General features: G+C 45.6%; 1 protein-coding gene across 1 annotated transcript; it reads left to right on the top strand.

Moving 5' to 3' along the window:
- The first annotated feature begins 104 nt into the window (after window positions 1–104).
- LOC139061147 (uncharacterized) lies at window positions 105–26,982 on the top strand. The gene is made up of 11 exons (XM_070540770.1): window positions 105–250; window positions 866–934; window positions 1,151–1,264; window positions 5,573–5,859; window positions 7,644–7,803; window positions 11,787–11,971; window positions 12,522–12,869; window positions 18,815–19,084; window positions 23,693–23,820; window positions 24,001–24,066; window positions 26,685–26,982. Exons 4-10 carry the CDS (start codon window positions 5,578–5,580, stop codon window positions 24,029–24,031), a joined length of 1,404 nt encoding a protein of 467 aa, XP_070396871.1. The 5' UTR covers window positions 105–250; window positions 866–934; window positions 1,151–1,264; window positions 5,573–5,577; the 3' UTR covers window positions 24,032–24,066; window positions 26,685–26,982.
- Window positions 26,983–27,901: the final 919 nt, after the last annotated feature.

The raw sequence follows: 27,901 nt of genomic DNA, 5'->3' as shown, positions 1-27,901 counted from the left end.
GAGCACCGTCGCTTATTTTGACGGCCAAACGTCAGAGACGGTGGTGTTATTTCGAGGTGACGTTTCCTACGCTTCGAAAACTTCGCAGAAAAGTAAAAGGAGCACAAAGTGGCCACAGCATGTAAGTGCGCTTCGCGCGCAGAGAAACAACGCTACTTTTTTGGACAGCAATGCCACTTCCACAAACGACAGCCGTCGCTGCAGCGACTGCGGTACTTGCACTGGACCACCCATCAGCTGATAATAATAGGTAAGCGAAAACTTGCTGCGCATCTCCGCGCTGATAGCTGCTTTCCTTTAAGCGCAGCACACTGCAGCATAAAGGAACAGCGCAAGTCTACAGCGGAATCAGAGCGAGTGATGAAGACACTTTCATGCACTTCGCGATGATATTGACGTTTTGCTGCGCAAGCTGGTAATTAAAAAAAGAATAAACAAGAAATGAAAAAACAATTCTATTAAGCGACATAAAGTGGGAGTACTGCAACAAAAACTGAGCTTTCTCGCGTTTCTCTTTAATTACACATTGCATGGAACCGGCTGCGAAAAATAGTTCTGTTAGATTGAGTTTAGTTCTGTGCAGTGGTACGAAGACCGACAGCGCAACTGGTGATACTATTGATATAGATCATATCGCCCGTTCGTTGATCGAATAGAGCCGTGAAAGCCACCAACATTGTAGTCATTCAATTATGCTACAGCCGTAGCGATGCCAGTATCGGCGAAATTAAACTTTTCATTTGATCTTTGCACAGGTTAATTGTTTGCAGGTCGAGTGTGATTATAGCGCATTGTAAAGATGTAAACTGCGCCGCTGTGGGAGCCTGCAATCAGCTTCTTTCCTATCAAAATCTTGATTCCCCAGGCACAACGAGCGAGAAACAAAACTGCGACGCCGAACGAACGACGTCAGTCCTACCCGTGCCACCACAAGGTACGGTTGGTTTCGGATTTCGTGGACTCACTTTCGCTTGGAGCGCCCGCGCTTAGTCATTGGCATCGAGATCAATCGCTCTCGGCCAGCTTTTTTACCCGCGCGCAAACAGCCATCCGTGCGCGTAGTTGCGTTTAGTTTCCGTTGTGCGATCCAAGCAAGTTAGCAGTAAAAACGACGTTCCAGTCCTTTTCTGCAGCGAACTGAAACATGCAGAACCACCGACGTTGAAAGCCGGGACATTTCGGATTGGTGCGAAGCCCATCTTGCCGCCGGCCGCCGCAGCACAAAGGAGCTCGCTAGGACCACGTTGTTGTGGCCGCAAGCCAGGTATGTTGGCGACGCGTTTTGACAGTTTTTCTCGCGAAACGAGCGTTTTAAGGCCGCGGTATTCTCGCACGAGACCCGGACGATGCGATGTGAACGCGGTTTCCATCTTCAAGTAGCTCTGGCGCGAAAGCACGTGGGTGCTGCCCCACGCCTAAACTTTTGAACGGGCCTCTGCGTGCCGGGGGAGAAGCTGTGGCGGTTGTTTAGCTTTCGGGTGTTACGGGTGCCGCTCGCTGGTTGACAGTATATGCGCCGGCTAAACTATGTTTGGAACGGGCCCGCGACTCCAAATGCGCCTCGAAAACGAGTCGGCGGCGCGGGAAGGCTCACGAAACGAAACACGGCTCCGGCGCCGCGGCGGATCGTTTCAACTACGCAGCCAACAATGACGCTCCGGTTTCGCGCGAACTCGGCGTTCGTGGATGCCTGGCGGCTCGCGTTTTCGAACATAGTCGTTGAAACGCCGCTTTCGTTCTGCGGCTTCTGGTAGTTTCAAACGCGAAAACAAAAAACAAACAACAACAAAAAATGTCGTTGCCCGTGCAGCGGCCGCTCGCTGACAGCGGTCCCGGTAGTGCGACGCCGTGTTGATCTTTTGTCTGCTGGGTTCGTTCCTTGGAAGGCGTTTGGTGGCATATCGGTATTCCTTCTTCCAAAACGCCGCTGATACGGCTGGCATAGATAACAGTGGCAGAGATACACGCTCACTGTTTCCGCGATTCCTGGAAAAAGAAAGCGATGCCTTGTTTAGGGCTGCGTTCTTTGTTTAGTTCGTGATTGGAGCGCGCTGTCTCGGGGGCCGTCACACAGCGGCGGAAGAAAGCCGAGGGCCGGTTTCGCCTTCGCCGATGAAGCCGAGGCGCGCGCCCGGCTTCGTCGATAACTTGGTTTCGTGCGCGGTGCGTTTAAATTGTGTTCGTAATTAGTAAAACGGCGTGGTAGCCGCGCTAGCCGTAGAAATGGCTTGTCAGGGTAGTTAAGCTGACTGTTCGCGGCATTGTTAACGCCGCCGCCGATCACATGCATTGCACATTGCTCGTGCAAGTTTACAAGTGAAGTTAATATTGGATGGTTGCGTCTCTGCTCTCTGGAGTGCCTGCAAGGTACGATTTGCTCTTAACATATTGTGGCGAGTTTTTTTAGAGTAGCGTAAGCGCGACATTTTCTTTTTTTTTTAACTTATGCTGCTGCTGCTTTTACGAAGCTGCGTAATCGAATTAGTCGTAGTGAGCGTGTGGTTCTTTGTGCATGCATGCGAAAGTTCTGAGAAAAAAAAAAAAACGCACGTGTGCGTTGTCAAGCTGCACTTGCAGTGAAGCAGTTGCATTCCTTAGCTGCAGAATCGTTTCCTTTTCATCGCATCTGAGTGTTCCTATTTCCTCTGTGGGCCAGCGTAAGCTTTTTATTGTAGTTGCACGGGAAGATTTAGTGAAGAAAGTTCTAATTTTGTGAGTGGCACTAATAATCTTAACTCTGCATCTGTAGATGCGGATCTAAGATTTATTACTAACAATCCTTATTTCGACTTTCTAAGGTTACTGTTCGCAAGAATTCTATCATTTGCAGGCATCTGTGTGAACACTAGTGACCCATTGTTGCTCATGAAAAACTTTGGCAATCTCTGCTGCCATTGTTTACACCGCATTTCACTGTTTTGTTTGTTGCTGAGTGCTGTTGACTGTGGCAGTACCTGCTGCACACATTTGCTCTTTCGTTTGGAATTGCATTGATTTTTGCCTGTCTGAGTTGAGAAACTTGATTCAGAGCTTTCCATTTATTCTATTTTTCATGTTTGTACACTGCAGTATTCTTGATCTGTTCACATCTCACAAATGTGGTGGGTAACCAATCTTATATATCCATGTGGTGAGCCTTGCCTACATTTGTTCTTGTTATTGATATAAGTTCTTGAAGCATTTTTTTTTTCAGTTTAGTCCTGTTTTTTCTATATTGGAGTGTACAGTCACACTGAGTGTACTGAGTGAATGCACTGAGTGTACAGTCACACTCATTGTGAACGTGCAATTTTGATAAAGTCAAGGCTTCATTTTCCAATGACAAATGTTGGGGGTGCCACAGGTGAAAAGCCATAGACTTGCCATAGAAAAGTCATAGACCATTTGAGAAAGTGCCTGAGGGCACGTTCAAGCAAGGCACCCCTTAAAAGTGTGAATGATGTGCTTGCCTGATATTTGCCATTATATTTACCTAGCATGTAAATTTACTAAGTGGCAAACTAAACTTATGACTTCTTTGTGTGTGCATTGATAATAGCACTTAGCTTGTAGTTCTCGGTCTCACGTGTACCGTTCCATCCACTCTGTACAGCACTGCAGAAGTCTTGAATGCCTGCATATATCTCTGAACTGAATTTCTCTCTCCTTGATATGCTGATAACATGCCTTTTTTAGAAGGGGATGAAGAACCGACAAACCCTAATTTTCACTGTAGTGTTACAGGGCAGAAAGTTCATATGTGCTCATCTAGTGGTAAAATTTCTCTACCCACTATCATGCAATCTGGCAATTGTATTGATACTCTGAAAGCGGAAGATATGAGGTTGGCTGTAACACACTGATGCATTTGTTTGGCTTTGGCAAATTTGAGTCGTAGAGGTATTTTGATAAGGACAGAATGCAAGAACGCCTGTCTCTTATAATCCACTCCGCAGTTTTTGGACCCTAAATCCTACAAAAAAGCAATGTAATAATACAAGCCAATCGCAAGCGAGGTGCTGCTTGCTTGGCTATCTAGTATCCAGCTAGCATTGCTCCATGTCGGAGCTGGACAAGGAGATCCCTTCACGCAGAAGCAAAAGTGGCACAAATGCACTTTCCATCATAGTGGAATCAAACACATATCTGTTGCATTTTGGTGTTGGACAGGAGAGGGCTTAGAAAACGGAATGCGTAACCTTTTCTGGTTTAGATTTTGTTAAGTAACAAATTTATATTTTTTGCAACTTGAACGAGGAAAAAAAGAGTAAGAATGACACTTCCGAAGCACTTCTTTCACTACATGCAAGTGTATGACATAAATTCAGTATACTGCAGGGAGCTTGTGGTGCATCAGACATTTACCATACTTGCACGATTCTACCATGCCCCCAATTGTAACTTGCAGTTATATTACCGGCCAGATATAAAAATACCTTGGTGCCGATTCCACCGCGCACATCAAGTAACGAAACCCAAGTCGACTCCTACTGTGCTGAAACAACTTTATGGAACATGCAAAGGCACACAGCTGAATCTTAGTGGCTAGTTGCCATCAGAGTCCGACGTCACCTCCTTTTCGTTGCCTACCAACCACAGAAAGTCATCTTCAGTTCCATGTAATGTGTTAGAAATGCCACATGTACAGCAAACTGGGATGGGGTGACCGCTAACCACAGCATTAAAGAAACATATGTTTGATTGCAGTGTGGCTAGCTACCTTGTATTGAGCTTTTTTCCATAGTAAGAAGCAGTTTTGTTTTTGATGTTGAGTAGAATTATTTACGATTGTGACGTGCACGCAAATTTTAATGCAGGTTTAATAAAATAAAAAGCAAGCATTAGAATCGTGCAAATATGCTAAATCAAATTGCAGTTCTGTGAGGGATGGGCAGGAATTTTCAATTTTTGTTTTTATTTCATGCCTGAGACACTTTAGATACCTTAAGTGGCAGGCTCCAAAGACAGCTCAGAGTCCTTATCTCTGCATGCAGCAGTGTGTGTATTTTTTATAAGTTTCGGAGAGAGCCAATGATTTACAGTGCTAAGTCAACCTAGACCGCATAATTGGCATTGCTGGCACTCTGATTTCCTGTAGTTTTTTTGTCTTTCATACCTGCCAACTCTCCTAAATTTTTCCTAGGATTTACGGATTTGGGATTGTTTATGATTTTACAAGTGTTTCATCGACTTTTAAGAAAAGTAGATTTATTTTGCAACAGAGTTTAACTCGTCAGTCTCCTACCCTTGGAAATATTCTGACTGTGAAAGGAGATCAGAGAGGGACACCTCCTTCAAGTAGCTTTATTCAGACAAGGTCCTGAAGCAGGCGAAATTGGCAGCGGGGAAGTCGCGGAAAAAGTCACTGTGATCTGAAAACAACATTGCCTGTCAGTTTGCACTGTTTCATGTTTCCTTGCATGCTGTGTGTCAAGCTAATGCATCATTATAGAGTGTGTCTGTATACCACGAGATGTGTGTGCTAGGGGTAAACTTAAAAGTGAGTGGTTCCGACACGAGCCACCTGAACAGAAAGGGTCAAGTTTGGAAAACCAATAAAGTCCAAGGGATTTGTTGCTGGCCGCTGTTACAGGCAGCATGGTTGGATCTGAAGACGAAGCGGCTCGAAACTGGGACGGAGCCGCCGTGGGAGGCGGCACCACAAGCAAGAGCGGCGGCGGCGGGAAGCGCCGTGGCGCGAACGGAGCGTGGAGCCCCCGCAACTGCCTGCTGGTGCGGGACTTTCTAGTTCCGTGCCTGGACAGTCGTTGCTATGGCGATGACCTGCAGTGGTTGAACCGCCGCCGCGGCGTCTTCCTCATCCGCTGGACCCACCAGGGCAGCAAGAGCTTCAACCGTGAGGGGCCCAATGTCTTTCGGGTAAGCCACTGCTCGCCTCTCTTGAATGCTCAGCTCTTTGCTGCTGAGGGACGGGGCTTTCTCTGATTTTCTGTATAAAGCTGTGTGCAAAGTGTTTTCAGAGGTCAACATCGTTATAGTAGCACTTTGTTTCATACTTGGCACGCAATGCTGTGGAAGCTACACGAGTAGGACAGTCATTGGAGTCTTCTAAAGAATAACTCCTTTTCATTTTGCAACTACAGCTTCACATATTATTTGTGCACATTTGTGCATTCAGCATGTGATGTATGGTTTTTGGTCGCAATCAAAAGTGGTGTGTTGTGACTGCCGGTTGCAGAAGCTTTAGGAGATGCGTTAGACACATTTGCTTGCAGCCATGCAGAAATGCTTGTGTAGATTGATTGGGTGAACATTAAAGAACACAAGGTAGCAGTCAAGGATTACAAATAACTTGACTTTGGTGTCTCTTATCATAGGCTTGCCATATTTCCCACTTTTTTTCCCTCTTCTTTCCCTTTTGTCCCCTGATTTGCCATATTGCTGGAGCAGCCTCCCAAATGATGCCGTCATACAAGAGCTGTGCCAGTACACCCTTTTCTTCATTGTAAATCTAGCTTTCCTGTGAGGCAGTTTGCCCACCTAATGGCAGCGTAGTAAACTTTGTAAGGAGCATGTACAAGCTCAGTTTGCCTGTGTTGCAATGTGAAAAATGTAGGTGTAGCGCTTATGATGAAACCATGCGCATGCTACCAGCTCCAGCATGTGAAGCTATCACTTTGTTTTCATTTGAATGATGACCAGTACCACCATTAGTTGGGCAAATATGCAGTGTGAAGAGGTGTGCTTTCGAATTATCAGGAGGGTCCTGCTTTGTCAAGAGCGGTCCTTCGCACCATCTTGTTCCAGAATGGCATTCTAGCAGAAAGTTGCACTGAGCCTATGCCAAATAAGCACAGTGAAAGCTTTGATCCACTGATGCCAACTTGCTAGCGAAAATAAAACTGAAACCTAAAGCATGCTGTTGTCATCATTGTGGAAGTCAGTGGAGTAGTCACAGCCATGTGCTTGCTGTCCATCGGACAGTAAACTGCCGCCGTGTCGTCTTGTTGTTTGTGCTGCAGTTTGGTTCTCCTCATACCAGCATGGCAACAGTGTTGCCATTTTAGCAAGTTTTAGTCTGTTTTGCACCAGGTGAATAGCAGGACAGATCAATTGTAGGAAGGCTGTACATGTCGGAGCAGCTTAGCTCGTTCACGCAAATCTGAACTCACTGCCTCTGTTTCTCACAGCTTTTGGACAAATCAATACCCTGCAGAGTTTTGAAGTGGATCAAGGCACGGCAACATAGTATTTGACCTGTATAAAGGTCACATAGATGTTACTGCCATAATTGTCACTGTTAACGACATGGCCATGATCGTTTCCCATAGTTATTTCACGAGCACTGATAACTAGGAAACTTGTGGGCATAGCTTTGGCGAACTGCATTGTTGGGGTATGGAAATCAAGTGACCTGTCTTATTTTTTATCCATACGGGATTTATAATTGTGCTGAACATTTGCCTTGGGCTGGCTTTCTCTAACCTTGATCTTGAGAGGCTTTTGCATAGCTGCAATTTCACTTGGAACATGGTAGGAACCAGGCAAACTTACCACCAATCCAGCGCTCATCCACTGTTGAATCCCTTGTAGCCTGCGTGTTGCTCGGAAACAAACCGAATCAACCAATTAAAACATCTTTTGTCCTGTCAGCTGCTGAGCCGCTCGCTCACAGTGTGTGCTCACTGGCAATTCTCTTGCAGGACTGGTCCATCCTGAAACGCAAATGGGACGACCGGGACCCCAACCGACTGTCCAAAGCCAAGCAGCGCGTGCGGGCCGCATTTCGCAAGCTGCCCAACGTTCGTCGCATCAACGATGGTGCTGCTCCACACCGCATCTACCGCATCAAGGACATCGCAAGTCAGTTCTTTTCCTCTATCTTAGCTACTCGTAGCACTAGCTCTTTTCCTTTTTTTCCCTAGTCGTGTTTTTGTACACCAGGTCAAGACAACGCAGGTTAGAAGTTGAAGGGAGATTAACGACAAACAGTTAACAGTTTTTAAGATGTCCAAAGCATTGCATTTACCGAGAGCACGGCCCTCAAATTCAAGAGTGATTGATGATGTGGCGAGCTGCGACATGATTGTCGAATGCAGCAAGGTTTCTCCTTGTCGTGACCCTCGTATTCAGCCTTGCACAAGAGTAACCAAACAAGGGACATCCGGACGTCCCTGCACAGTGTCAACAAAGAACAGAATTGCTACTGCCACCACAAAAATTTGTTTTGAACTCCTGACACAAGTAAAGTCTCATTTACGAGTGTGAAGCTATAGTCAGCTGTGGATAAAAAGGAGTGAAGTATTTAAACATGAAATAAAATGGCAGGTTATGCAATTTTGTTTACTTCTTGCGTGAGAAGTAAGTTCTGTCAGTGCTATTTGCTGAAGTTCTCTGAATAAAACTAAAAGGTAGCGACATACTTTTATTTTGCATATACCACTGCTGCAAGGAGGCAGGATAGAATGTCAGTGTCTCCTAATTGGCTGAGCACCGTCACATGATATTTTTCGTGCCCTTTTCTCTATTTTTTCTTCTTTTCCACGTCTTCGCGCACTTACCACCATAACTGTTGACCATCGAGTTGACCATTGCAAGGGATTCCGGATGTTTTGGCTAAGTTTTGTGGCTAACTGCATCATTGAAGAACTCAGTTTTTGTTTTATGTTAGGGATTGATTTTAAGAGTACTGGAGGTGCAAACATGCTTGAACGGAGCTTTTTTTCTTTGTTGACGGGGTACAGAGCTCAGGATTGGGTAAGCTTATGCACGCGTGCTATTCTCAGCGCTTGTTCGGATTTGTTTTCCTGATTGCACTATCGTCAGCAGGTGTATGAGCCTATGGAGTGCGTAGGCTGTGTTCTGTCAAATATGGTGCGAGAAACGTAACATGTGTTATTGCTGTTGTACCGAGAGCACTTAGCTTTGTCAGTCCATGCTTTTGTTAGGAGCTGCAAATATATTTTGCAAGGACAAGCTCTTCACTACAAGTGCAAATAATTTTTACTATTGTGAGTAGGCTTTCTCCGCTTCGTCATCTCGGCATGATAAAGGAGTGCACGTGTTTGTTGGCTCATATTGACTTGGAACTGCACGAAGGCGGAAAGCGCTTATTGATGGAAACCATTTTTATGTGTAACTTTCGTCCTTGCATTTGCTTTGTTCACAAATGAAGTGCAGGTTCCACTGGGATTTTTGTGCTTGAGAGCCAGTGGCGCCAGTTTGTCATAAAAGTGTAGGACCAGTTTCCCTGCATAATGAGATGCCAGTGTCACGACGAAACGGCGAGAATAGCTGAGATGCTCCGCATTGATCGCGCACGGTTCTACATGATGCTGGCGTTATTCAGGCGAATATGTCACGCGCCTTGCATTCAGTCATCATGGTACTAAGATGATAAATTATGAAGCTGCACAAGCTGGACACAAGGCAGTCGATTGGGTACACGCAAATACATGTATGCACTTCGATTCGGTACACGTACATGTATGCACTTCGAGCAGCGCAAACGCATCCGAGTTGTTGAATCAGCAACTACATAGTGCTGCACACACAAAAGCGCATCACCTTTGGCGTGTACTGGCGAAACCTTCGTCGTAGCCCTTTCACGCCGGGCAAGTGTTTTTAGAAAGCCAAATAAAGAACCTGATCAATGCAACAGAAATAGCTCGCGAAGCGAGTTGATTTGCGCAAGCCGTGACATTTCTTTTGCTTACAAGTACAATGCACGGCCATGGACATAACACTCAGACAAAGCTCTGGCATGTGTATAAAGATTGTGTACATTACATATACATTATGGCGAGACAACAATTTCTGATTTTTGGGCTAGTACTCGACATTAAAAGGAATTTGTCCACAAAACTAGCTTCAAAAGCCTTCGTCTAACTGGAAGCAGGCAGCCAACCCGAAGCCACAAAACAAGCGCGTAGTTACGTGCCGAAAAATCACGAAGAACATCTGCTTCTGCCAGTTCCATAGCATTCCATCATTGCTCCTAGCACAGCACACAATAATCAAGCCTTCAAAACGGTAGAACTTCATGCGCAAACACCCAGCAACATTTAATGTTTCACCTTGTATAACTCTATGGGTGGCTTCCGAGCGAACGACCAAACTGCGAGGGCGAGCTACAAGAAAAAGAGCGAGCTGCAAGAAGGTTAGGAGAATGAGAGGCTGGGTGAGGAGGAATTTCGCCACCATTTAGTTTTATTCAGGAACTTCACTGTTTGCGGGGACAGGGCACCCTCTTTGCAAAGGCCTCCGCCTCGAAGGAAGTGGCTTGACTGAGCAAGAATTGTGAGCCTGCTAGCCACGCTTGTGCCCTGTGTAAGTCACCTGATTTGTGAAGGGTGGTTGGAACTGCGAAAAAATTGTCTGCTCCCTCTGCTCGCAATTTTTTTCAGTGCCTATGTTGTCTCTCGGCATTAAACAATCATGGCATTTTTAGATGGCTAATCTGTAGCTGTCACATTGATTCAATGCTCGTTCAGCATAACATAGTCAGGAGGTTTCTGGAGATCACAGGAGGTTATCTGTGACGATCAGATTAATTCAGTTGTAATGAGGGATCTACAAGGGTGATGTATAACTGCGAGGTTAAATCATTGTTTGCCTTATGTGCCCCAGCGAGATTTCGAATGCATTAACCACTGTTTCCTGCGAACTATCTTATGTGGTGTGCACTGCTTGACAGGTTATGGGGAGGTACAGTCTATTGCCAAAAAAAAAAAGGCCAGTTGGCTGTGATAGGCATTGCATGGCTGGTTTTTACATTTTTGCATTAGGGTATACGCATTACTACAATTTTCACTGTGTGGTTACTTTAATAAGGATTTAGGTTTCTCCTTGTACGAGAACTAATTAGAAGGTATGGTGATGCATTTTCCTCAGTGTGTTATCACTGTAGCTTCTATGGCAGCGGACTTCCTTCGACGGGTTTCTTCTGCAATTTTTGAACAGGGCAAATAAACCTGCATAGTTACTAGGCAATACTCTTGCGAATGCCCAAGACAAATGCTATTCCTATGCCTAGAATGGTTTCATAAGTGTACATTTTAAAAAAATGTACATTACTTGCATCCTATTGCATGTATAAGAAAGCTCAAGCAGTTGCAAAAGAAGTTAAGCACCATTACAAATGAAGAAATGTAATGGGAAAAGTGGCTAGGTCAACGGGAAGGGAACGCCTGTTGCCTTAGGCTAGTGGCCCACAACTAGCTACAGCATGCCTGATAATCATGTAGTGGTTTAAAACGTGAAAGCCACAAATTTAATTTTAAAGGTTTTGGAAGAGTTAAGGGCAGGCTGGAGGATGGGAAGGAGAGAAAGACATAGCAGGAGTGTCAAGAGAGTTTTAAATAGGTCACTTAAATACAAGAAGCTCAGTCATGCCATTATTGCCTTTTCGAGCAGCACTGGCTAGCAATAACCATAGGAAGCCAGAAGACAATGAAAGCCAGGGAATATGCCTCTGTGCTGTAGCAGTTAGGCATATTGTAAGAGACGGGAAAACACCACTTTGGATTAGAGCGCAAAAAGGGCTAGCCAGTTTTCTAGTTGGCCCTAACAGAAAAAAAATGGAGCTAGGCTGGCCATATAATGCATAGGACAAGAAGATGGTGGACCATTAGAGTTACAGAATGGGTGCCAGGGGAAGTACAGCTGAGGACAGTAGAGAAGTAGAAGGTGTGACGAAAGTGAGAAGTAATCGGGCTAAATTTGGAATTAGTTAGCACAAGACAGAGGCAACTGGAGATAGCTGGGGAAGTCTTTGTCCTACAGTGGATAAGCTCCTACTGCTGCTGCTAATGTGTGTATGTGTATTATGTTTGTTCCTTGTACAGCCTACCTAAAGCCATGGAAAGAGCCCAAGGAGAAGAAAAAGCGAAAGAAGCGGCGGTCGTGTGGGTGCGTGGCGGGCTGCTGCAACTGCAAGAACCAGGAACCGCGGGTGCAGTCCCCTGCCGGCGTGGATGACGACGACGATGACGACGAGGACTTGGATGAACTGTACGAGGACTACGGAGAGGTCAGATCAAATTGAACATCAGACCCCCTATGTTGCCTGTAATATACGGGACATTCTTTGGTGGAGGTTTTTCTCTCGGGAAAGCTTATTGCAAAAGTCTCAATGTTTAGAAGAGGTTGAAGGCGTGGTGCTGCATTCTTGTGGCTTAGTGTACCTTTGAAGTCGAGAGAGCAGTGAAATCTCCTTTGGTCGGTGATGATTCATGAAGAGGCAACACACAGGTTCACTATGGTGAAAAAGCAAACTGTTCGAAACTTGGAGTTCTCATTTCCAGTTAACAATGAATGAACAAGAAAATGTGAAGCTTTTAATAACCTTTTTCAACCTTCCTGTTTCTCCCAGGGGGTCAAAATTAATCTGAGGTCCTTAATTACCATGTGCTTTTCAATCAGCCCATGGTTCTGGCAGTAAAACTCCAGAATTTAATTTCTAGATTAATTCCCACATGCTGCTCACTCATGATCTGTCGTCATTGCGACACATCATACAGCACCCCCTTTGTTTGCAAACATGAAGCTTGTGTCTGACTGTCCAAGTTGTTCCTCTGCAGGCCTACACCAATAGCAATGTCAGCAAGAAGTCGAGGTCAACGCCTTCTTCCACCTCTTCCTCGTCGGGCGTCTGGTCCTCGCTGCATTCACTCACGGAAGCGTCCACGCCGCCTGAAGAAGAAGAGCAGGAGGGGCCCACCTCGTCTTGCGCATCCTGGGGTCCCGACGACATGGAGGCGGTGCAGGCGCTGCTGTCCATCAGGCACGGGTACCACCAGCCATTCTCAGTGCCCCCACAGCCGCAGCAGCCACAGCCGCAGCCGGCCACGGATCCGCTTGCCCCTACAGCAGCGGTGACGCCGGCATCATCACTACCGCCCATGCAAGCCCGCCAGGAGGACCAAGTGGTAAGTGCCTTGTTATACCATGTCCAATAGTTATCGATGTCTAGGAGTTACTAGTAGTAGGGGGCCTACCATACAAATCGAAGTATAGGTCTACCTGTGGCTTAGAGGGAAATGGGACTTAAAGACAAATGTTGCAATGTAGTTAATTACTAATGTACTACAGTATAATTTCCGGATGGCTAAAGGATTCCATCCATCAAAAGCCATGACATTGGTACATGTGAAGAAGCAAGTGTTAAGGTTCTCCTCCAGGTAATGCCGCTAGTCTCCTTTGACATCCCACATCACATCACTGTTTTGGGTACGGGCTAGTTGGTATTCCATGGTATCAATCGTCACTTACAGCGCATACATAGACGAGGGATGAAAAGGACAACAAAGACAAGCGCTTGTCTTTGTCGTCCTTTTTGTCCCTCGTCTATGTATGCACTGTAAGTGACATCATCTTTGATGCCTGAGGCATGTGTTATGGAGGGCTTGGCTTGCGCAGCGCTGTCGAATGAGCAGCATACACGGGGTATCTGATGCGCACGCAGCGACCGCTGCGGCTGGCCTGTAGTTGTGCTCGGTTTACTAGCCATTCACTTGCCTCGACAGCCTTCCGTCAATAGCAGGTTTGGTTTTTGTGCGCCGTGTTCACCGACTGTGGTGAGCGACACGACCTCCCTTTCCTGCTGCAGATTTGCCCCAGCGGACAGTTGCTCTTTAGCTGCAGTCTTATTACAAAGTGCTAACAGCTAATCTGCTTTTGCAGGTGGGATTCATTCAATGCCCCCCATTCCATGAAGGGATGCATTTACGAGCGAATTCAACACCCTTTACAACGAATTGAATTTTCTGTGACTGGTAGAACCCCATGCATGGTGCTCTTGAAGAAGTTTTACCGCGCTGTCTTCAAGTTAAGCGGGAACAGCGTAGCCGTACCCCTAAAACAGTGCAAGGTTGCCATGCTCCCATTCGCTTGCATGTATTCTATCACAGCATTTTATAATGCAACACTGTAGTCAAGCCGAGACTTGTTAATTACTACCATGAGACGGTAGTAAGGCACGTTTGCTCAGAGATTATGAAGTTAGTGCATTTGTGACAGCAGCACCAAAAATGGGGACACTTTTCTTTTCGTGTATGAGAAGTTTTGCACGCTCTTTCTCTGCCAATAACTACTGGCGAACAAAAGCCAGAGGAGCATGTAGGCATGTCCTACAAATTCATCAGCGCTGCTTTTTATTGTCTCTCTAAAACGCATCTTAAAGAAGTCCTGCACTGCCCCTCTGGCTTGGCGAAAAAAACAGTCTGCGCATATCACATGCTGCTATGAACATCTAAGCTAAATTTTTCAGTTGTGCGCGGGGCGTGGAGCTCGCACGCAGACCGTGAACTTACCTTTTTCTGAAACTCTTTTCAATAAAGGCTTTGTCAGCATTCTTTTCAGGCTGCTGTATTTCATCATGTAGCAGATTCCTGTATTCAGCTGCTATTGGCCAATTGCCGACATCATCGAGAAGGGTGTTTGGATCAGCGTGCTTCTTCCTACCGTTACTGTGTATATTTATTCACGCAATCAGGCTGAAATAAGCGAAAATCTGCATTTCGAATTTCGGTAGGAGTTGCATGGTTCCAGCAGTACGACTATCGTACTATCGCTGACTGTTGTCTGCTAACACTTGGCCACACTCGGCCATGTACATACCTGTCCACCCTCCCGATTTTTTACTGAACTTTCCGATTGTACGATCACTGTCTTGTAGCTCCTGAAAAGTGGTCTCTGTTCGCGCAATAATGGTTTTTGTGAAACCGGCACTGCGAAATCTAAAGGCACACCGTAATCGTCAGCATCGCCAACAACTGCCGCACTAGCACCATCGGTATCATCGTCTAAGCAGCCGACTACAGTGCCTAGTAAGCCGACCAAAGCCAGAGCCAATGTAGCTCTTGCATTTCATGCAGGCCTTCTCCTCCTTGTTGCTGCTGCTTGCAAGGCGTTGCTGCTTGTGTGTATGATTAATGTTGGCTAGGCCGTGTGTACGCGGTGCACCGTGTAAAGTTACAATCCTCGTGAGCTTGATGTCATGGCGCTATCAATACCCAAGAAAAGGTATTTGCAGAAGTTTTTGCGATCTTGTACTTCTGAATTTCCGTGCTTTTTGACATCAAGAAATGGAGAACCTTATGTATTTTGTACAATGTGTGGATGCGACGTCAGCACACGGTGGCAAAGGCAACTTGAAACTGCACGCTTCCACTGCGCACCGCTGAGCAGCAAGACAACATAGTGAACTTTCTCCAGAACAACTGCGACGACAGTGTCATACGTGTGGAGTGCCTGTTTACGGCATTCCTTGTCGAACACAACCTGCCCCTTAGTGTCAGCGACCACGTTGGGCCTCTTCTACGGAAAATGTTTCCAAAATGTGACGAAGTGAAGTGTTATGGGTATTGACGCAACTCTGAAGAATAGGAAGGTGACCAGCCTGAAATTTATTTCACAGGCATCGCTCTCAAGTCTTCATTTTTTTATTCAGAGTTTCCCTCAGCTGCTGCCCCGAGATTCCAATGAATCTGCTGAAGACGCTTTAGATGCTCTCGAAGCTGAGTTTGCCACACTACAGGCGTACAGTCTTCAAGAGCACATTCTGAATGAAGAGAGGTGGAACATGCAGTGGTCTATGGTTGGAAGAATGAAAAACACTGATGGAAAACGTTTCATGGAGTTGCTAAGGTGATGCTCGATTTACTCCTCATACCGCATAGCAAGGCAGAGTGTGAGAGGATTTTAGCACGGCGTGAAAAACTAGGACTGAATTCGGCTCATCACAACCCTCCAACACCTGCTGATAGTGAAGGGCTGTCAGTCTGGACCATGTTTTGAGCAAAGCTACGCGGACAAATTTTTGTAGTGAGCAAAGCTTGCTACTGCAAGGTCCCTGCAAAAGGACTCGGCGAACACTGCCTGAAAGTTTGAACACCCTCCCCCCCGGTCCCACCGGAAGTTGAAACAGTGAATGCAACCCCCCTCCCCCCTTTTTTGGCGCAAATAAGAAGTACCCCGCTTTTTGATCTCGCCAGGTTGGCAGGCATGCATGTAGCAATGAAACTTTAACCACACTGCCTATCAGTGTTGGAGCCGTCGGGTCTCGCTAATTTTCTTTAGTTTGGGACACTCAACTAGCCTCGAACCGCACGAAACTTAAAGGGGCCCTGAACCACTTTTTATTGAAGTGGGGAAAGGCAGTTGAAGTGAAAGTAGGCTAATTTAGAAATACTTTGCCGCAAAAAGTACTTCGATACGTTCAGCAGAAGCGGAGTTATTGGCCATCAAACACGGCCTCTGCTGTTCTACCATTCCTTCTTCAATGCCTTCCACTGCAAAGGCTATGGCGCAATGGGGCGAGCCCACAACGCTCGGCATTCTAAATGTCACTGTGGCGCATGGTTGAAATTCTATTTTGTATGTAAACGTAGGCGCCGTGACTTCCGCCTTTAGTGCCTACGACACGCTAAACATAAGCCAAACGCAGGTGTCCTCAGTGAGTCGCAGTGCCCTTAGTCAGTGGACAGGTGGTGGCATCCCGCGGTGGCCGCAGTATCTATGCCGTGTAGCCGACCGCTGCTTCATGTCAGCTATCGGCCAATAGCTGTCTAAGGGAATGACAAAATAGTGCACTTAGTAGAGAGTGAGGACGGAATCTTCTGTTCAAAGAGAGTGTTTGACAGAAAGGCGACTTCACATTCCGCTTGCGAGCTCCACGCACCACGTACGACAGCAAAACTAGGCTGAGATGTTCATAGCAGCGTATGCTACCTGCAGACTATGTTATTTCACCAAGCCCGAGAGGTGCTTCGGGGCCCCTTTAAGGTCAGACTAGATGTACACTTGCCAGCGTGTGCTCACTTCTACCTGCTCCTGGCTAGACACCTTGGCAGGCCACTTCATATTGAGCTATTGTGCAAAATGCACAATTTTGGATGTGGCCACTATCTGTTGGTCAAGCTGGTGCAGGACAGAGGTGGTCTGCACCACATAGCATGCCCAGACTACAGCACATGAGTGCGGGTGCGCTCTCCAACCCTGTAGTCCGCATAGTTAGCCGCTACAATGGCATGTAGCTGCGTCTGCAGCATAGTGTAGATACTGCGGGGCGTCGTGACGAGCATACTCGCTGAGCTTGCTGCTGCTCTCTGATTGGCGTCTGTAGGTGATGTGACTCAAGGCCCAAGCGCCAGCTTCTCACGAACAGGTTGTCTGCTTTCTGAGTTGCACACCCTTGAGGTGCGTTGCCATCACGGTTGAAGCTCTTTACGTTGGGCATCCATCGCTTAGCCGATGCTAGTGCTGCCGACGAATTTGCAAGAGTGAACATACAGGTGAAGTTTGTTTGACCCTTGTAAATTGTGTGATTGTTGTAGGGATAAGTGCGGAAGGGAATGTCCTGCTCGTGTCACTCGGTTGCGAGGATAGCCTCGCATAACTATCTTGTACACTGTAGCACCTCAAAGGGATGAGACACTGTGAACCATGCTGCGAACTCAACCGTAATCTGAGAGATAGCCTCTGAATTTGGCATGTCATAGGCACCAAAACCTGAAGTAGTGGCATCTATGTGAACATCCAAAATGAAATTTGAACTGCATGGCCTGGCAACTATAAGTAAGTGGAACGTTATGGGCACCACTTTGCTCCACCATATTTAAGACATTGAACTATAAGCAGGAGCAGCACAAAGAGGATCATAGGCAACCTTTGATTGCCAATAAATTCACTTCTGATTGGATTGAAGTAGTTTTTGTTGTCATGTGTTTCTGAAATAGTGTGTTCTAATGTAAAATGCTTTTCTCAACGTTTATAGAATGTGGCGCAGGACTCCTTTAATAATCTTCTATTATTTAGAGATGAAACTTGTACTGTTAGACCACTTCATCACATTGAACTTGCATATGAAGCTTTTTTTTTTTTTGCTTCTCACTTTTATAAGCTCATTGTGTTTTCTCAATCATGGAGGAGTGGTATCAACCACTGATATTGCTGTAGTGCCCCCCTCCCCCTCCGTGATACAATTCTGAATGGTGCAATTGGACAGACGTTTTGTAAAGGTAAAGAAAGAAAGAAAAAACAAAGTATAAACAAAAAAGAAAAGCACAAAGTTTAACACGTACAAAAAAAAAATGAAAAAGTTCCACCGTCCTCGTACATGCACCTGATGCAAACTGATAAACACCGTAAAAACGACAACGAAAAAAAAATGCACAACTCCTCAACCACACAACTGCACAAGCAAAAGACAACGTTGGAAATGGCAAACAGCAATACAAAGAAAAAAACATGTATGTATAGATTAGGGGTGCTAGCCTAGACCGATAACTACCGTGCCGATAACCATAGTGATGCAGAGGTAGTGCCAAAAGCGACTGCAAAGCCAGAAGTACGTCATTGCCGCCATGTTTCTTGAAACGTAGGTTTGTCTGTTATGTAGTAATCAAATAAACATGGCGGCCTTGATGTATTTCCGGCCTTTCGGCACTCCCAGCACATGCAAGCATGGCCTTTGAGATCGGCGCACGCTAACCAGAGATGCCATCGCTGGCGGTGCGATTTGAACACCCCCTAGTGCCAACCGATCCTGTATGCCTCACGTGGCTCTGAGCTCTGCAAACTGTCCGAATTAACTGAAGTAAGACTAAATGTGTCTGAATGAACGGGAGGTTCATGCCATAGGGTTATGTACATGTTTGACAGGACCAGACAGCGCGTCCGAATTTCCGAATTAACGGGAGCCAAATGAATGAGGTTTTGCTGCACTTTGGACCCAGGTTATATTCAGCAGTGGGTTATACGTGCGACAGTGTAGTGTTTTATGACCACTTGTTTTCTTGGCAAGCCTGTTAATAGCACTTTGTTTGCCTTTTTTTTTTTCTTAACCTATGCTTTTTTTCCTGCCCCGCCATAGGTTCCCATGGAGCTAGCCATGGCTAGCCCAGTATCATCAGCCGAAGATGAAGCGTCTTTGGCACCTCACAGTGTGCATGTCTTCAAGGAGCAACTGGCCGCCGCCCTGGCTACAGCTCCTCGGCCAGCTCAGCCGGACACCGTGACGGGTGACAGCCCGCACATGTTCTGGGCGGATGCTGCGCCAGCCAGGCAGGGGGAGCCGTTGTCGTCAGCGGCTGTCGGAGACAGTGGCTTTGTGTCAGGCTTTGGCCCTAAACCGACACTAAAGGTACAAACCGTGACGGCAGATTTTTGCGCTACCATTTCATCACGCCAGCACTTCTAGCAGACAGCTTGTTGTTTGCAGTAAGGGCTTGTTAACCTAAATTACACTTGATCTGGAAGAAAATAAAAAAAAAGGATGTATGAATTGTTTGTTTGCTGGATTACCCAAAAGACCATGATGTAGCGAACATAAATGTGCACTGCAATTTGTGAATAAATTTACCTCTGTTTTTATTCTTCACAAAATGTGCGAGTTACTCTGCAATTTCGGCTGTCTCATGCATATGGTGAGCAAGCAGGATGTCGAAAAGCTGCTTTAAAACAATGATGGCCTTGTGGCTTCATTCAAGTCGAACAGTAGCGGCACAATATGTGCCCTTGCTCAAATACACTTGCTTTTCACAACCGAGTGCACCTGTTGACCATTTGGTTCCAAGTGAGCTGGTTATTAATGTAGCCCTCCACTCCGCTGTAGTCAACAATGTTTGATGCTTTACTTGCGAACCACTTTCTTTGTTAGTGGAGGGAAAGCTACGGGGACAGAGTGTCTGCACGTGTTGCTGGTTTCTGGGAACAGGTACTGAATAAGTGCAGCTCGGACTTGCCACAGTTTCGCATTTGCCAAAACGGGAAAGAGTGAGGGGAGGAGAAACATTTCGAACTGGGTGCTTTATTTTATTTTTTCTCTGCGGTAAGTGCTGTATCAAAGGTGTTTATGGATGTTTCTGTTTTCCAGCCTGAATAAATAAATAAGGTGAGTCTGTGGGACTATTGTTGGGAGTGCTGGGATGCAAGCGCTTGACCTTCACGGCTTTTTCTTCGTCATCACGGAAAGTCATCTGCGAGTCCAGCTATTGTGCCATGTTCTAAGCGCCTTTCTACAGATTTTTTCTGCAACATAAATCGTATTGCATATTGTAGCTGAATAAAATTGAAAATTCGACTGCTTGCCGCAGCCTCCATCTTGATCAAGTCTGCCCTAAACGGGGGGCCACGCAGTATCCAAAATGCAGCCAGAAAACTAAGAGAAAACTACATACTTGGGTTTTGGAGATTTTCCTTATATAACCTCATATGGCCCTCGGTATCCATTAGGGTACTACCTTGCATTCAGTCCTTTTCAAGATTGATTTCAAAGTGATCGTGCAAGCAGGTTTGTTCCGAATATAAATTCCAATGCACATGGCACTGTGTGGAAGTGGTTTGAGTGGAGTATTAGCGTCCGATTTTGCGAAAATTCCTGCCAATTTGTTGTAGGCCATTGTGTAGTCAAAGGCGTCAGACAGGGAGATACGATCTCTCCAATGCTATTCACAGCGTGTTTACAGGAGGTATTCAGAGACCTGGATTGGGAAGAATTGGGGATAAGAGTTAATGGAGAATACCTTAGTAACTTGCGATGCTCTGATGATATTGCCTTGCTTAGTAACTCAGGGGACCAATTGCGATGCATGCTCACTGACCTGGAGAGGCAAAGCAGAAGGGTGGGTCTAAAAATTAATCTGCAGAAAACTAAAGTATTGTTTAACAGTCTCGGAAGAGAACAGCAGTTTACGATAGGTAGCGAGGCACTGGAAGTGGCAAGGAAATACATCTACTTAGGACAGGTAGTGACCGCGGATCCGGATCATGAGACGGAAATAATCAGACAATAAGAATGGGCTGGGGTGCGTTTGGCAGGCATTCTCAGATCATGAACAGCAGGTTGCCATTATCCCTCAAGAGAAAAGTGTATAACAGCTGTGTCTTAACAGTACTCACGTATGGAGCAGAAACCTGGAGGCTTACGAAAAGGGTTCTACTTAAATTGAGGACGACGCAACGAGCTATGGAAAGAAGAATGATGGGTGTAACGTTAAGGGATAAGAAATGAGCAGATTGGGTGAGGGAACAAACGCGAGTTAATGACGTCTCAGTTGAAATCAAGAAAAGGAAATGGGCATGGGCAGGACATCTAATGAGAAGGGAAGATAACCGATGGTCATGAAGGGTTACAGACTGGATTCCAAGGGAAAGGAAGTTTAGCAGGGGCGGGAGAAAGTTAGGTGGGCGGATGACATTAAGAAGTTTGCAGGGACAACATGGCCACAATTAGTACATGACCGGGGTGGTTGGAGAAGTATGGGAGAGGCCTTTGCCCTGCAGGGGGCGTAACCAGGCTGATGATGATGATTGTGTAGTCGGTGACGCCGAGAAGCACCATTGAAGTGCCCACCGAATACTTCAAGATGACAGGAAAGTCCAGGACGCACCGTAAGCGTGCCAGCCTCCACATGACGTTGCGTCTTCATCTCCATATTTAGGCCAATAAAAGCTTCTTTGCAGAAAGGGCCTATTTTTGAAAATCTACTTTTGAAAGTACTGTCTAGAGCATTAAACAGGATTATTTAAACTAAAAAAAATTGTTTTTATCATGTTCATAGCATACCAATAGATCACCGAATTGGAAAGCAATCATGTTCCCGAGTGGTCTTTAGTTCTGAGGAGTTTAAGTGCATATACCGTTTGCTTTCTTGAGCTTGTAACAAGTGCTTTCGGTGTTGGCGAAGTCCACTGATTCAGAGAATGCACTGGCATGCACTGTTACCAAAAAGCTTATGGTAGTTTTATTGCACTTCGAATTGATTTGAAGTTGTTGAAATATATTGCAACCTTTGTGCATGTAAAAGAATAACATGTAGCAAGTGTGGACGTTGGGAAGCATTTTATTTTGATACCAAAGTAGATCTCCGAGCTGGAGCCAGTGTCATTAACAATGCTCGCATCATGAGTCGGCAATGCTCTTAATTGTAATAAATTTCTGTGTCCTGATGCCTGTATTTTTGCAAGGGTTTGGGAGATTTGGACATTACTCCAGAAAAGAAAATAAAAAAGGCGTGTGCTGAGTAGTATATTATGTTGCTTTTTCCAAGTGTAAGTATTGTAGTAAAGCTGTTTAGGTATTGTTTCTATTCACCTTTATTTCCTGCTATTGCACAGACATTGAAATCTGGTTTGAGTGCCATAATTAAATAGCATAACTCATTTTCCAAAATATTAGCTTCTGAAACTTCGTTCCAGCATATAACAACACCACTATTGCAACAGTTAAGTTTTCCTTGCATAAATCAGAATTCTCAGATATTAAACGGAGTATAGCGTAAATGAGATGGACATTGTAATGTTGTAATGAACTTCAGCTGCATTACAGAAAAGAAAACCTCAACAAAGGCATGCTGATAGGCAGAGCTGTTAGGTGGTTCTAAATCTTAGTTTATTAGAGCATGGCATTTTGGTTTCCCCTTGCATGATTGTGCCTAATATTGCTTCCCTTCGTGCTGTGCTGAGTATTGTATAAGGCTGCACAACACTGCGCATTGCATGGCATTCAATGCGGAAAAACAACTGTTCATTCTGTACAACTGAGAACTAACCTGTGCACAGGATTTCGTAGTAACTTGATGCATGGCTGTGTGCGTGAGGTTGTGGGTTTGAGGCCCGGCCATAGCATTTTAGTGGAGGTGGAATGCAAAAAACGCTGCTTAACTTAAGGGACAGTAAAGTGAAGTACTATTAAGTGAAGCTAGATGATAGATAACTTGTTTAGAAGTCTTATAATCATTTTTCTGTGCCTCTACACCACTTTCATTGCATAGAATATTGGCCGCCAAGGATCCCGCTGTTGCTTTTCGATTTGAACCACCTGTTCCTAAGAGGACAAGTTGACGTAATCTCCATGCAACCTCTCCCTGCTACTCTCTGTGAACTGGCCATTGCTGGCCTCGCATGAGAAGTACCATAGCCCACGAGAAATGGCGCCACTCACTCCAATTTTCAAATTTTTGGCATTTTGTCGCTTGCAAAAGCTCTGTTCTCGTTGCGAATGCCGAATTTGTTGTTACAGATGCTTTTAACCTTGAATGACTCGTGTTGATGAACCTGGCGTGGTCAAAATTAATTGGGGGCCCTCCACTATGGCATCTTGTGTAGTTGATAATGGCTGCACATTTGGCTCGTTGGCACGTTAAACTCGAGGCTCTATGCGCGGCACACCCGACATAGGTGAGGCTGCGCACATGTAAGGCAGAAGATACGAGTTCAGCTCCCTCTTGTGGCCAATTGTCTTTTCGTCCGTTTTTCTTTTCCTTACTACTTCTACGTTTCAATAAAGTGTAACAGTTAATTGCCTATATGCTTCCCAGGTTTCATTGTTTTTCTTCTTATAGTTGTAACCGAAAAATGACTGAGCCCCTCGGATCCTTCTATTCTTTTACTTAAGAGCAACGAACGTGCATCTAGTGCTATGGGTGTGTGCGCGTGTGCGTGTACCATTCATGTTGCGTGACCATTGCACTACTGCTAAACACCATCTCAAGGAGCCCCAGTGTTGCTTTGAAAGAGCTGTTAAGTCAGCCAATTTACAAGTTTCTTTCAGTTGTGCACATGTAGGCCAAGTTAGAGGTTTTGCAAAAGCCCTTGCTTGTTTGGAATAAAGCTGCCACAGGACGTTTCCTTCTATGCCTTACTTCTGTCACCCCTCCCCCCCCCCACCGTCCTTTCATTTTTCTTTTTTTCTCCCCCCTGTTTGTAGCTATCCTGAAAATTGACACTTTAGTCGGCCTATTTTTTACAGTCCGAGCCCAGCGCAGCACGGTTCCCGGCAGGGGGCGCCACTGCAGCCATGGCAGGCACGACCACAGCACCGTCGGGCTGGACTGACCACACAGCTTCCTCGTCCTGGTTGGAAAGAAATGAGCCCACGTGAGTGAATCCTTTCAGCTATTGACTGGCACATTTGGGCCCCAGTGCAGGCTACAGTAATGAAAGCTTGTGTGGAGCTCTGGAGCATTGGGACAGTCTTGTACGCATGTGGTGTGGGCACTTTTACATCTGTTGCACGGGCCCCTTAGTTAGGTTGTGTCGTTTTTTCACTTGATGCAGGAGACTCGACGGCTGCTGGTCTACAAGGTGACTGGGGCCGTGTGACTGACAAGATGCGTGCTGAACGTGAGTTGCAGATTGATCAAGTTGCTTGCTCTTGTTCGAACACCCCCTCTCTTCTTTACACCTATTTAAGGTGCAGTGTAGCTGGTTTAAACACTCTTGAGCAGCGCATTGAACTGGAAATGAACCAGTGGGAAAAAAATGCTGTTTTTGCTTGAACTGTAACTCTGCCTTTTCTAGAGCTTTTCGTCCATGCATTGCATGCGCGTTTGGCTCAGCTAGACTACTTCATATGTAGGTACACACAGTCTTCCTCTTATTTTAGAAGCAGCACCATTAGTACGGTTTTCAATGTATTGCATTAAGGGGGGGGGGGGCGTAGTTGTGTTAGTAATACACTCGTAAGCAGTTGAAATTGGTGTCTGTCAAATAGTTCTCAGTTAGCGAGAGACCTATGGAGTAATATTGAAATAAAGAAGTGCTTCCTAGCTGGGCGGTGACCTTTAATTGCAGAAGCTGAGTAAGTGCAATAGAAATGACATGTTACTTCTCACATATGGTTCTGCTACATGATTTTGAAATCGAATCTTAGCGCGCCTTCTCTCTGAGGTTATTACAAATGTTCTATTAATAATAAACGAGTGTGACATGCCCTCCTGGTGCTGCCACATTGGAGAGAACCGGAACTAGCATAGGGCAAGTTAATATTAGGTGCTTAGACAAGTAGGTCTTGCAGAAAGATCCTACGGTAGTCCAGGAGCCCATTTCTGTGCTGTGGCTCTTTGACCTCTTCCATTGCTGAAAACTTGTGGGGCAGAGAGGTACAGGTGGGCAGTTGATAATCATGCGTCTGTTCTGAGTAAAGGCTGTGCACTTCTATACGAGGTGTTGATGTTGCGCATGCTTTCTGACGTCGCACCTTGAGCAGCGATTGTAGATGTGTGTGGCCTGCTATGACAGGAATAATTCACAAAGCATTTCGTTTGTAGGTGCTCTCGCCATTCGCTGGCCATGTTCGCTAATAATGTGTTCAGCAGCAGGATTTTCTAGAATTTTCTTTTGCCAACAATTCTAGGGTAAGCTTTCTGTGAATACGAACCCACGGCCTGTATTCACAAAACTTCTTAGCATCAATTAACAACAGCCAGTTGGGCGAAAAAAATTTTACTGGGCCCTTGGCTGGACATGGTACCAACACAGTGAGCCGTCAAGGCTCCGTCAGAATTTTAGTTAATGCTGGCTTAGATTCAAGGCTGAGAATTGGCCCTTCGGAAAAGAATGCATATATAGTCTCATCCCACTGTCTCTCCTCCTCATCATTCCCACTCTTTCTCCTTTTCCATGTTGAGAGAAGAGTAGCAGGCTGGAGGACCTGTCTGCGTTTCTTCAATAAATTCTCTCTCTTTCTACAGCTTTGCTTCACATAGATTCCAGCATTGTTGGCTAGATCAGCATATTCTTTTGTAACTTCTAACTATATGCGGCACGAAGGACAACATGCGTAACCTTTGCGTGCAGCATCGAGCTTTTCTTGTTGAATAAATGTACAGTTTTTTTCCCGTAGTTATTCTTTGGTTCAAATGAACTTGAACTGGTCTGAACCGTTATTTATCCGTTACATAGTTGAACTGGAACGAAGCAAGTTTCGACACGACACTCTGCCCCTGAGCGATTTCTTTTTTTCTTGCAGGGACCTTTTTGTGTTGTTGTTTCTCGCAGCATGTGATTTCTTGCAATTTGTGCTGCTTGCATGCACGGTAAAAGCAAACCAACCTGCGCTGAATATTGCTTACGTTGTGGTGGTCTAGTATCTCCCACGAGTACCGACCACTACGGGTTCGAGCTTAACGGTTCACTAGGCTACGACAGCCATCGCCTCATTGTCTAGCATGCACACTCAGGCTGCAAAAGGCCCACTGGGCGCTACGCTCAACAGTGCAAGAATATAGTTTATATATAGTATATAGTGTATATAGAATATAGTATATATGTAATATATATCCCTAAGGTAGCGAAAGCCGTTTGTCTCCAGCGCTACCCAACATTGCACAAATGCCCCACCCCAGGCCAGCAGGGATCAAAGGGCATCACACCAAGGGCGAAAAATACAGAAGATACGGAATTTTAGAAAATGCAGAGCTGTCGCAAGTAGCATGCTATGCTGATTCAGTAGTTGCTCCAAAAGATATGCCCCACATGCGTCCTTTGGAAATTATAGGTGATATTAATGCATTTAGCAATCAATCTCGTGATGCGTATGTAACTGGCGACAGTATGTTTTATATGTTATGATGATTATTGTGAAGGGTGGCACACACTCAGTAACACAAATTGGTGTCAAAGAGTTCATGGAAGAACGGCACATACCCAATGTACCAAGTTGGTATGAATGGAAACAGGTTAGATCCGCATGTACATGCCCAAAAGTGCGTGTATTATCCTGGGAATGCTAATCATAATAAATACGTCTGACAGAAAGCGCTCTTCTGCACAGAAAGCGTGCAGAAGCATCACCCCTGTAGCTTTTCCTTCACTGCCACAGAAATTTGTCGGCTACTACGGTGCATGAATGTTTCTTCACGTCTAAACCGACTAGTGTGCTACCACTTTCAGTGAGAATGTGACCCTTGTGTGCCCTAAGCAAACGTTTGCCAACTGGTCCCCGTTTTTCGTCATTGCAGGTGGCACGGGTAAAGAAAACGCTTCTGTCATTGCGTGGACACCACTGCGAGTCGGCCATATCCATTGACGTCTGACGATATCATGGCAACGACGACTACACTGATCATTTTGCTCAGGCCTCGCCTCTTTTCCTCTTGTTTTGTTACCCTATGTCACGGCAGTGTGCATATTTGCTGCCCCTTTCTTACTCTCAATGAATTTCATTGTGTACAGTATTGTGCCCCATGAATCACGAATAAAGGATGCCAAATAGTTTTTTTTTTTTTTGCATGACATGTTTTGGCACATTTTTCTAGATCCCTGTGTCCTCTGCTTTTACTGTGACGAAAGCTATAACCCACAAATACTGGTCTTCTCCGGACCTCTCGAAGTGTCATATTCATAGCCTTGATCCATCCTTAAGGCTACAAGTTCCATCAATAGTTTCCTACTCTGAGGCGACAGTATTGTGCTGCCTCTAGCTCGGGGTGGCATTTACGAAGGCCTACTCGTTCCGCATTAGAATGGAAGATACACCCACGTGCGATACTTGTGGAACTATAGAAACAATTGAACACGTCCTATGTCTCTGTCCCTACTACGACGTCGAGTGTGAAGCTCTCCGGACATCATTGATCCACCTGGGCTCTAGACCATTTTCGGAAATAAGATCCTTGGACCATGGCTGTACGCATAGATGGTACAGAGAGCCATGAAAGCGTTATTGGAGTACCTCAAGTCGACAGATTTTGGCAGCTGTGTGTAGACTCGGAAACCTGCAAATGTCCATCTCCTCTCCCTCTTTTTGTCCCCAGTGCAGGGTAGCAAACCGGATGTGCATCTGGTTAACCTCCCTGCCTTTCCTCTCTTCTATTTCTGTCTCTCGCAGCACTTGCGGTATCTGTTCCTTTTTTGGCACTTAGAGCTATTGTCAGGCGGTATATTAATTTTCGTTGTGAATAGACACAATTTCACCACGTCCAAAGAACATGCGCAACGGCTTTGCCGAGGCCATGATGAAAGTACATGCTAGTTGTCTATACTTGATTGTATTTTGCCTCAAGGCATCATTGAAGGGAACGCCATTGTAAGTTTCTCCAGTTAGGTAACTTTAGGAGGAAGTTGGGTAGTGCATCTGCGCAACTTGCTTCTAATGTAAAATCTTTTTTTCTTGTCTCTGCCTTGTGATCGCGAGCGGGCTTGCCATGTTAACGACAGCTTTTCGTCTTGAAATTGG

The sequence above is a fragment of the Dermacentor albipictus genome, chromosome 6 (genome assembly GCF_038994185.2).
Source record: "Dermacentor albipictus isolate Rhodes 1998 colony chromosome 6, USDA_Dalb.pri_finalv2, whole genome shotgun sequence".
NCBI classification, from domain to species: domain Eukaryota; kingdom Metazoa; phylum Arthropoda; class Arachnida; order Ixodida; family Ixodidae; genus Dermacentor; species Dermacentor albipictus.
The sequence above is the reverse complement of the archived record's forward strand: the minus strand, read 5'-3'. Positions and strand labels throughout refer to the sequence as shown.